The 12142-nt window shown below is 38.8% G+C and overlaps 1 protein-coding gene across 1 annotated transcript in view; it reads left to right on the forward strand.

The window, feature by feature from the left end:
• The window catches only part of TFAP2D (transcription factor AP-2 delta), a 50719-nt gene that overhangs the window by 10006 nt on the left and 28571 nt on the right, over positions 1 to 12142 (forward strand). Inside the window, exons 4-5 of the mRNA XM_065679216.1 lie at positions 6563 to 6728; positions 9419 to 9537. Coding sequence (XP_065535288.1) covers positions 6563 to 6728; positions 9419 to 9537 — 285 coding nt within the window. The remainder of the gene's footprint in view (positions 1 to 6562; positions 6729 to 9418; positions 9538 to 12142) is intronic.

Below are 12142 nucleotides of genomic sequence, written 5' to 3' on the forward strand. Positions count from 1 at the left end.
ACCTTACAAGAGCCTCGGGACTCTGTGTAATAGCCCATCATTGTGTTCAGATCCTAATGCACTGTCATTAGCACTGTTGTCTTTTTCTCTTCTTTTCTATTCCAAGGGCCAAATTAAATCACGTTAAAATCCTAAATAGCTGGTTTAATTAATGGCTCTCGCGGCTCCAGCTGAGATAATCTTCAGCCGACTAAAGCCAAAGCGGTCGGCGACTTTCAGCTACCCGGGAGTCTGGGCTGGGGAAGGGGACGGAGGAGACAGCCGGTTAAAGCGGTCTCTGTCCGGGCACCCTGCTCTTCCCCGGGCATGAGGCGAACGGAGAGCCCTTAGGCTCTGGTACCAGGCAAGATCTTCAGGAGAAATTTCGGGAAGAGATGTGAAGCTGGATTCTGGATGGCCTTTTTTTGTTGTTTATTTGAAGGCTTGTTTTTATTTATTTTGGAGGTTCGGTGGGGTTTGTTTGCTTGCTTGCATTGTTTTCTTTGCTTGCTTTCCATCACTGAGGGGTGATAGAAAGCCCCTGGGTAGGGATTTCACCCACTTTGGGGGTCTGTGCTGCTCCTCTCTCCTGCTGGGGTAGAGGTTGTGTATTTTGTGTTTTCTTCCTCTGCTTCATTCCAAGCTGTGGTTTGTCGCGATTTGCACAGTCGCAGCTTGGCTTGCCTCAGTGGAGATCTCAGAACCACACATGTATGGGATAAACACCGTGTAGAGAGGTCCTTGGCATCCTATAAACCCAGGCACACATGCAAGGAACAAAGTGTGTAGAAGAAGCACAACAGAAGTGGCCACACAACACACACAACTTGCCAGTGCCTCCTGAGTACAGGTCCCCCTCCTTTCAGCACCATTCCCCTGGGTCCACACAAAGCGTACTTGCGGGGTGCCACCAGCAGAGCCTCAAACCTTCACGCACACCACACACAGCCTGCCCCAGCCTTTGTCCTGCCACCCCACAGGATCCCACATGAGATCACATACACCAGCCAGCAATACACAGCTATTTTCCCAAACAGCTGCCTTAGAGAAGATCCAGAGAGGCACTGAAAAGTGCTGATAAATTCTTATGGCTGCTACACAGAAAAGAAGAATGAAGTAGATTCTTTTCCTTTGCTTTGCTTAGTGGCCTATCCTTCACACTAGCAGTTGCAAAAGTGCTCCTATATCAGTTCTGGTACAGCTCAGCAGCAGAGTTCTGGTCCTGGGGGCCTGAGGTTTAACATGCTTTTGCAAGTTCATGCAGTCTTTAAGTTGAGTGCCAGGAACAATACCCCTTATTTATATTATTCTATTTTCCACCATAACGCCTTGCTTCTCCTAAGCTTTTTTTTTTTTTTTTTTTTTTTATCGTTGGTTAGATTTAAAACTTAACACTTTTAATAGCCTTGAAAAGACTGCGTAGGTAAGAGGCTGGTCTTAGAAACTATTGACTCTCCTCTCAGTCCTTTGGGACCTTTGGGCCCCTTCCAATGCAAACTATTCTATGAGTCTATTCTAAACAATTACACGAACATGGGATTAAATGATTCTGATAAATTGTATGCCGTTAACTGCTTGCTTAGAATTGCTATTTGCTAGAAAAAGAAAAAATGCTGAGGAGAAGCAGAATTTCATTTCTTCATTTTGTAATATATTGTAAACTTGCCAGAATTTCAGAAAAGAGCAGAAAATATCCTGTAAGCTGGAGACTCCCACTGACAGCACCTGTAGATATAAATAATAGACTAATAAAAAGCATAGCATGTTATTAATATTTTATATAAGATTAATCTGCAGGCACTCAGGCGTGCTTATACTTAATAATGTACACAAGCACACAAACATGCGTATATCCTGAAAAAAAAAAACCCAACCACTACTTCTGCACTGCTGTCGTAGTACTTCTGTGCTGTTGTCACCAGTGCGTTATTATGTTTCCTTCCATAAGCGCATGATATTTATGGGTGAATATCTTGGAGAAAGGGACTACCTCGTCCTGAATGAATATGAAATATCCATCATATTGTAGCTGTTACTATTAACAAATAAGGAATGACCTTGAAGAATGTAAGGATGTGTGTTTCAATATAGATTTATAGACAAATATTTTAAGAAGTGTTTGTATTTAAAGTGTAAAAATCATCCTCTGACATCAACTGATATTTCTCTCTAATTCCTAACGAAGTAATATCATTATGTATGAAAAGCATAAAATATGTGAGAATGTGGATTTTATCAATTAAAAGATGCACAAAAACTTAACTCTGAGGGCATCAGGGCGACTTAGATTTCAGCAGATGCCCAAGCACATGATTAAATTGGAATAAATCATCTCACTCCAGTCACCCCATTGTCCTCTACATCTATACAAGGGGAAACCCACAATCAAAACAGACTGGGTTCTTTTTGCATCATATGTTATTGGGATTTTTGTTGTGTTGACAAGACTGTTGAGTTAGAGTATGACTCTGTTGTTCTCGCTACTGTCATCTACACAACCCATCATCAGCTTGTGTTGGCATTTTTTACTGACTTGTGCTATTTGATGGGGAGACGGGAATAGGAAAGGAAAATACTCTCATGATGTTTGCTGTGACTACCTTTTTCAGTATCACATAGCCTAACTTTTATTCATTCTAGGCTTGAGAAACAAATCAAAAGACTGGTTCACACAAAGAAATATGTTGTGCTGATCATGAACCAGTCAGCTAGAGGGAAAAGGATTGGGTTCTAAAAGTAAGGTAGCAAAAAATGTACACAGACTTTTTTTATTCTTCTCCCTGAGACTACTTGACAATAATCATATTATAATAACCATACAATAGAATAGAGTAGTGTAGACTAGACTAGACTAGATTAGACTACACTATAATAAACTCATAGGATAGTTTGTATTGGAAGAGACCCCTGCAATGAGCAGGGAAATCTTCAGCTATATCAGGTTATATATACTCTCCCAAGGTTATTCGGTAGCCGAGGCAATTCCTTGGTCTTTCACCCAACTGCAGCCTGCTGTACAAAGTATGTCTCCTCCTCACCTATCTTTTTCCTTTTGAACAATCATATTTGTTGAAATCAACACAAAGATGACAAATCAGAGGATAAAACTCAACTCCGTCATGAAGAAAGAAGTCATTGGAGTTGGATGAAAGAAGCCCTGAAGAAGCAGTTGTGTACCTGAAAGCTTCCCTTATTTATTTTATTTTTTTACTAATCTATTAATCAGTCGCAATATTAAAAATATTCCCCCTTCATCTAAATCTCATCTGGCTTGTGTCTTAAAACTTCCATGCCTGTAAGAGAACAACTGTCACCATTTACAGCCATCTCGAACGCAGTACCTTATGGCAACTGATGATGTCAGATCGGACCACGTCATCACTTCTCTGTGGGAATAAACAGTTGTCCTAAAAAGAATATTTTTTACATTCACAGTCCCATTTCATGTGGTACTTGGAGCATGAAATTGCTGAGGCAATCTGCCGGATGATCCTACCAGTTATCTCACCTTCTGCTTGCTCTCATTTTCTTCTTAGCCTTGCAGTAGGACCAATGGTGTGTATAGCTAGTCAGGGAGCAATGCAATATTCTCTTTTTTTATGCATGCTGGTGGGCACATTAGTTTGCTGTGCTATGTGTGGGGCTCTTCATTTGCTGAGCTGATAGGGTCTTATGCATTCTGGCACCAGGAGCTGGTCTGTAAGGATTTCTCAAACAAGTAAAAGCTTCTAAGATGAATAAGGATCTCCAAGTGCAACTGCTAGGCTCATAAAAGACATTTTTGCCATTATATTTTCAAGGTCATTTTCTTCTGCTTCTTCAGCTGGTCTCTGTTAGCAACTCCTCTCTCAAATACCCTGCTGTGACAAGACTGTCTCAGTAGTTGAACAAGGCTTGACTTTTCCAACAGCACCTACAGTGGCATGGGTTGATGGGAAAGAAAAGCTTGTTATTGCCACTGCTGTTTAGTGCAACTTAATACATACCTTATTCTCTCTCCTTTGAGCTGCACTTCTTCATAAAATCATTGGTCTACTCTAATGAATGATCAGAATATAGGGGAAGAAATACACTTAAATGTGTGGTTTTGGCAAGAAACCTAACCCTTCATTCTCCAGTATAGTTACATTTTTCCTTTCCTTTCTCTTTGCAGCAGCCCTCCTTTTGTTTGCTCTCATGCCTTTTCCAGTTTATCACTAGGTATAAAGCCCAGGATTTCATCTATCTCCTCCCCAAGGTGGTGTTTAGGGTAGGAGATCGTGTCTTCAAAAATGCACACAGTTTGTGACAGAGACGTAGCTTTGTCTAGAAAGCACCACACTGCTCTCTCTCTCACTGTGTCAAATGAATAATTAATATAGTAAAGTAATTATGTTAAATAGATTTTACCTTCTTGTAATTTGTAACTTTTTCTCCGTATTTCTGGAAAGCAAATGACTTAGATTTCCTGTTTTCTTTTACTTTTAACCCATACCTGGCTTACATGGAATTTCCTTTTTTAAGATTATGTTGCACAGCTGTGATATTTTTAAACATTTTAGACTGCAAGCAGCCCTCTACTGAATAATATGTAGAAGTATTCCAGTAAATTCTGGTTAGGGTAAGAGCAGTTGCAGGGTAACAGGTTTTTGGATTAAAGGAACAATTATTTGTCTGGCATAAATGACGCACATACTGGCTTAATCTGGCAAGAAGATAAACTTAAATATGACATTGATTTCAGTATAGTCTTATTATAAAATTTACAAACGTACTGAAGTAAATAAATATGTACACATTGCCACTGTTTTCTTGACACGTATATATGTACACGTGTGTATATGTATTGTGTGGCAGGAGATGCCGAACAAACAAATCTACTCAGTGCTAACACTCTTCACAAATGTACCTGACAAACCAGAAGTTTGGAAATATTGATTGAAAATATTTATAGGTTTCTGTGCAGCCCTGCCTCAAATATGAAAACAAACAAACAAACAAAAACCACCATAAAAAACTAACCCAAACAGCAATTAGAAAAGTCATAAAATATCCCACTGTACTGAGTCAGGATCTCACCCATCTGGGATTTATACCAGGAGATGTTCTTTTCTGGTGTTGCTGTCAACAGAAATGTTTAAATATACCTTCAAGAGCTGAAATATTTTGAAAGAAATTATGTTTGCCTTATGTATGCAAGCAACAGTCTGCCTTTAATGAGGTCTTTGCTAAAACTAGAACATATATAGTCACCTTAATTTTAAGAAGAATTATGTGTGGAAGAAGATGAAGTAAAAGTGTTAGGATCTTGTCTAAAATGAGCTATTGGTTTTTTTCATTCTGTTTTGTTCTACTCTATTCTCAGAATATAGATTACAAACTAAAATTTTTAAGCATAATAAGTTGAGCTCTTGTGGTGCAAAAGATAATGGTGTTCAAAGTGAAGAAGACATTGTCATTGTAGCTTAAAGAATACAGTAGCTTTCTTTTAAACATGAATGAAGAGCACAGATTCATTCTGCTGTAAGGTCTTTATATCATCATCCTCACATAAACCACCTGAACTCCTTCTAGTAGTGCACTGAATTATATGATATTTTATATCACTGTCATATGCAGCTCATTTTTTTTTTCTCATCTTTCCCCCAGGGAAGAATTGTGCATGCAGTGGTAAGATTTATTTCTTCCACAGAATTTTTTATTGTTTTCAGGTTGGAGAAGGCAGGTCAAAGAAAAGTGTTTTGCACTTGGTGATAAAAAATGTGTTAGTCCTTAAGATTTTTTTTTTCCTTGGCTCCATTGCAGAGAAAGTTTTCTCTGTCGCTCTCCCATATTAGCTTTAAGTTAAAAGCTCGATTTTGCCTGAGGAGTTATTGATCACAGCCTTCATTGAAAGATTTGGCGATCATTCAGCAGTTTCAGACCCAGGCCAGGTAATTGCCACTTTCAAGAAATAAACAATTTTAAAACTAACCTGAGATAAACTGATGTAGTTCAATAGATTTCAATCATTAATATCAGCTGAGGGTTTGACCTAACTTTAGAAGGAGTATATGAGAGTTCAAAGGTGTGGAAAGCTGTTCTAGCTGCAAATCACTGCAAACCTGTAATGCTGTTGAATCTCTGTAGTCCTAAACACTGGTATGAGAGTTAAAAAATAACATTTCTCATTGGAAACACATCCTAAATTTTTCACAAACTGAATTTTTTTGAATCATGAATGATACTTGAATCTGGTTTGATTTTTTGCTATTAATCATACTAGAAATAACAGTGATAATGTAATTTTTACTGAGCGTGCAATGCAAGGATACCAAATAGCCATAATGACCTACTTTGACTGCAAATCTTACGAGATCTAATAATTCACTTTTCCCAGGCTGAAACTTCAATCCATTCATCTTTCTCAAAGCAACAGTGTGATACAATATTTGAAAACAATCACACAAAAAACAAAACAAGAAAAAACAACCCACATCCCCTTAAAATAAACAAATAAACCCAACAACAACCACAAGTTAGCAACAGTTAGTTCTTCACGATTGAATTTCTCAAAGCACAGAATATGAGGTTTCCTCAGCTTTAACATCTCTTTTATGTATAGGTGGCACCTGCGTTGTTAACCCCACCGACCTGTTCTGCTCTGTTCCTGGTCGCTTATCTCTACTCAGCTCCACTTCGAAGTACAAAGTGACCATTGCAGAGGTAAAGAGGCGCCTTTCACCTCCAGAATGCCTCAATGCTTCCCTCTTAGGAGGTATTTTGAGAAGGTAAGTTGAAGGTGAGAGTAACAAGTCTTAGACAGTGATGTAATTTCTCTGACTTTATTTTCTACAAATAGGCTTTGTTCTTTTTCCTCACTTGGTTAGGTGGTCACAGTTTGGGAAAGCAGGAGACTGATTCTTGGGAAATTTTCAGCAAAGGAGAAAAATGAAGATTGTGTTGACATTTTTCATAAAAAGTTTACATTTTTTGGTGAACTACTTTTTAACCCACTCAGTTCAGTTACTCATCAAAAGATTAATAAGTGTCGCTTTGCTTTGTTTCGGACAAAACAATACCAAAGCTTCAGTGTGTGGAAAATTTCACCAGAGCTACAAATCTGACAATCTTGTTGAGAAACTGCTTAAAAGTAAATTTTTTTACCAAGTATAGTTACATCTGTCACTCAACAAAGAACTAAAACACAGAGTGTAGGGTTTTCTTTTTCTTCCTTTCTCCTTTTCATTATCTTTTGAGTACAAAAAAGACAGAGCACACTGGTTTTATTTTTATTGTTTTGAGATACTCAGGAAAAGCAAGTAATTGGATAAAATTTTGCTTCTAAATCTCACTGACCAGAGTAGACATCTGCAGACAGCAGAAAGGAGGGAGTGGCAGACTGTGCCTCACATTGCCAGTGGAAAACAAGGAGGCAACTGTAATTCAGCCAGGCATGTGTAAGTCGCAATGTCCCTTAGGCATCAACTTAGATGGCATAAGCTACTTGAATGCCCTTTGATCAAAGCTAGCTGCAAAGTCATAGGCTATTTCACTGCTGTCACTGAAGGCCACACGGATGCTCATACTTATACTGAAAGTCATTTTAACCAACCTGCAATATTCTAAGATATGTAGTAGTCCAAGAGCTGTCTTGAGCCATCTTGCAGAGTAAGGACTAACGGGTCATAAAATTGTTTCAGGGGCATAAGCCCCATTTAGCTGCCTCTATAGACAATGAAATCCAAAATCTACATCCACAAATGTTTTCCTCTGTTATTGCTTCATCTAGGTGAGGTCTTTAGCTAATAGTCACAGAAATATTAATTTCAAATAATCCTATAGCAGACTTCATCCATACCATTGCAAGCTATTAAGAATGCTAGGTCATCAACCTGAACACGGGGAGTTATTTCTCTCCTCTGTTAAAATATTAGAATGATCTCCATATGTTTTTGACCCAGACCAAATATCAATCTTCCAGATCAACCCTGGCCATTGTTCAGGAGTTAACAAAAGCCAGGGACTAGTCCAGTAAGCAGTTTGGATGTACTGATTCTATCTTATGAAGCAGAGAGTGTTAATTAATAAATCTGGTCAAGCTATACCTGTAGGTGTTACAAATCGAGAACAGATTCAAACACTCTGTCATTGGCCAGCAGAGATGTAACACCATCAAACCTTGTGTGTGGTTTGCCTGAGACCAGACAGGGTTGATTTTTCATCCTGACAGCCATCACTGTCTAGGTATTTTTCCAACTGGCATTTTTTCAGGATAGTGTGCTTGGAAGACATTTCATGACATACAACATGGTCAAAATTGTGTTATCACTTAGCGGGAAAAATGACCATTCAAATGGTGGTATTCCAAATTTGGTTTCCTCTTCTGCCTAAAGAAATTTAAACCTGCACATCTAGTTAGGCATATTTAATACTCAGTAATTGATTATTCTAAGCTGAGTGTCCCTCAATCTCATTTGGGGCTAATAAAATATTTATTGGACCAAAGCAAAGGTAGCTGTGCTGATGGCTCTATTATCTAATGACCAAGTCATTCATTCGGGATGGGAAAGATACGGGTTCCAGGCATTGCTCTCTTCAATGTTTAAGCATTTTAGAATTAGCTGTTTGCTGCCAGCTGGCTGCTGCATTTGTCTCAAAGTCACAGGTTAAAATTCCCTGAGGCTAAGAAAGAAATCGAACCTAAGTCTGCTGCATAAGTGAATATGTCTCAAATGATTCAAACACTTGAGGTGTTGAAGAAAAGCAGATGTGAGATGCACCAGGAACTATTTTGTGAGAACAAAGTGATGTTGGCATTTGGGATAGGGGCATAGATAGCCAATGATAACTGGGATTTTAGCTTCAGCATTTCCTGCTGCTTTATCCTTCTTCTTTAGAAGTATTGGGCTCTGCAGGCTACATTTCTAAGTACTCAGGTTTCTACAGGTTTATAGAGGGATAGCTAGAGCTGAGTTCCATGCAAACATCTGCAGTTGATGTCTGGCTCCTTTTATGGTCAGGTGAGAGAGATGAGTAAAGTCCCCTCATTGTAGATGCATGTTTAATATCATTCTAGAAGTGCAAATTTCTGTCTTGATTGTCTTTGGAGCCTGGGGTGGCTAAATCAGACATAAGTGACTGCACAATCAGTGTTTATATTCTGTGTTTGCAATCCCAGGCTCCATGCCCAAATCAGGATCACGGGTTTTATTAGGTGGAAAGCTGTCTGAAGATCAAATGTCCTTGTGACAGGTGTGAAAATGTCTAATTCTGTCAAAGGACCAATGTGAAAGACTCCCATATCGTGAGCAGGACATTAAGAATAGAGATCTGAAAGATTTTCTATTGATGTCATTAAAGCAGGCATTACCCCACACATTTGTCAATAAGGTGTGTGCAATTTCTAGACTCACAATAACATGGGGAAAAAATGCAAAATAAAGACAAGCTTCTCTCTCCTACTGTTCTCTCATGATAGAGCAAAATCCAAGAATGGAGGACGCTGCTTGCGAGAAAAATTAGACAGACTGGGACTGAATTTGCCTGCAGGAAGAAGAAAAGCAGCAAATGTCACACTCTTGACTTCCTTGGTAGAAGGTAGGGCTTGTAATATTGCAATATAGTATAAATTTAATCAAAATGTTTCCTTGTATGCAATCCTTTTCAATCACAGAGTTAAATATCTGTATTTTAAATATATACATATATTTTAAATGTATTTAAAATATATAGATCTATAAATATATATAAATATAAGTATTTTGTACAAAGAGAACTGATTCGCCTAAAGCCACAGGCAGAACAAGGGGCAAACTGGAAGTTCACTCTGAGACATGCTGGCACCAAGCAAATGGTTTGGTCCTGCAGTCTCCTCAGCATTGATCTGTGCATTTTGTGCTGGGATCTGAATTACAAATCAATGATCCAAATGTTCTTGTGAGAAAGACGTATGTCTCATACCAACTCTACAAGTAGGTTTGTTTATCCTCCTTTTTCTTTTTTTTTTTTTTTTAACTTGTGAATTTTCTGGAGCTGTTCCAAAACAGTGATGATTTTTTTTTCTCCCATAAGAAAGCATAATATTTAGACAAGCCTTTTCCCTCCCCACACATAAATGAATGAAATCTGCTTTCAGATAAACTCTAGACAGGCTCAAGAGATATTTCCTTGGCCTTTGTTTATTGTTCAAATATCATTCACCAAATACTGCCAAGCTCTTCAAACCTTCAGCTGGGAGATGCAGGTTCAAAGCCCTCAGGCAAAGGGAAGAAACTCTACCTGAATCTCTTCTATTCTGGGTGAATCCACTAAGTACTTGCTTTGTTGTCTGGTTGCAAGTGGCAGCTCTGGGAATTTCAGATCCCTCCTACTTAATACTGAGGGCACTCAGCTCATCCTAAAGGTCAACACCTTCTAGGATCATAACCTGAAAGGACCATACATATCTAGGCAAGCAAGCTGAGGTCTCAGCCCATATTACCACAGAACCACAGAATTACAGAAAGGTTGAGGCTGGAAGGGACCTCTGGTGATATTCTAGTCTAATCTTCCTGCTTAAAGCAGAATCAGCTAGAAGAGGTTGCCAGGACCTTGTCTACTGAGGTTTTTATCTCAAAGGATGGAGACTTCCCAAGGCAGAAATAGTGCTGAAACTGCACCAGCGGAGGTTTTTCAGCATCTAAGAGGAGGAACTGACCTTCTCAGGGACCACTGAGCACAGAGAACTACAATGGGGCTACTCTGAAATACAGGTGTGTCCATATCAAACCTGCTTGTAATAAAAAGAAAGCTGTAAAGGAGTTACAGTCTTACATAAGGTACCAGTTTACCCTCACAGTCCTGCACATATCTTGGGTCTTAACAGGGAAGAATAAACAGAGCTATGTGTCTAGCTACTACAAGAGATTGAGAGTGAGGAAGCTTTCTTTCAACTGCTTGTCTTGGATTGATGGCAAAGTACCTCTACTGTTAGTCAGAATTAGATTCCTTTTCCCAAAGGACAGAGCTGTGCTTACCTCACTGCCCTTTGCTTAAAGCCAATAATAAACCTATTATCAAGCTTATGGCATTGCTTTTTGTTTTTGTTTTGGACTCCTTTACTGTCCAAAACAGTCCTAAAGATATATACTGAGGAGACTGAGCTCATTTTGACAGAGACCTGTTTGCCTAGACATGCTGATAATGAATTTTATCTACTGGAATTTTGAGGAAAGGCATCACCATATGCATCAACATTCCAACAGAAAACAATATGAAACTCATTTTCTGTCTACGTAACCAATCCTCTGCCAAACTCAGCAGTGCTCATTGTCTTTGTAGCAGAAGGTGTCCTCTTTGTACATACTGCTTCCAAGTACATGTTACTTCCAAGTGGTACTAACTTGTAGCATTGTTACTGCAAGAAAACTCATCCCTCGATGGCTCCTGCTGCTGGAAGAGGCAGAAATGAAAAGACACAGGCTTATTCCATATTTCAGAGAACACGAAGAAAACAACCTTGGCTTTTTCTGTGTGACGGCAATAGAGAAATTGACATAATGACTTACTAGTCTTATTAAATCCCTAAATGCTAGGTGCACTAACATTAGGACCCAAGACTGTGTCACTCTTGATTACTTTAAATGGTTCTAAGTTTATTATTACAAAAGGTCTTAAGAGTCATTGATGTATGCAGGCCTTTAACATTCCTGTACAGTAGAAATGTGCTCAACATCTTAATTATCTGTTTGAGAAAAGAAAAGACAAAATTAGTTATATGGTGATTAGGTATACTGACCAAAGCCATCTCAAAAGTGTCTAGCATGACTAATACATTTCTTCGTCTAAAATAGACTAGTATCATTGACTTTTGGGGTACTGCTAATTTCAACAGAGGAACTGTAATAAACCTCTAGGCTGTTGTGATCATGTGAAGATCCATTATGAAAATTATTGTGTCTCCCCCCCCCCCCTTTTTTTTTTTCTGCAAACTTATTTCTTTTGGGATTCAGCATGGCTGCTGGGGTACCGTTACTCTTGGTTTGGTCAAGTTGCACTTTTAGTGTCTTTGGTAGGGAGTTCTGGGGCCCAAAGTAGGAATTGTTTGACATATCAGCTCTGGTTTTTATGTTTTCATCCACATAAATCAGCACAATCGCTGCAAAGAGACTGGGAGAGCAAAGTCCGCATTGCAAGAGTTTCCACAGCAGTATGGGACATATTT

Source organism: Lathamus discolor, chromosome 5, assembly GCF_037157495.1.
Source record: "Lathamus discolor isolate bLatDis1 chromosome 5, bLatDis1.hap1, whole genome shotgun sequence".
Taxonomy (NCBI): Eukaryota; Metazoa; Chordata; class Aves; order Psittaciformes; family Psittacidae; genus Lathamus; species Lathamus discolor.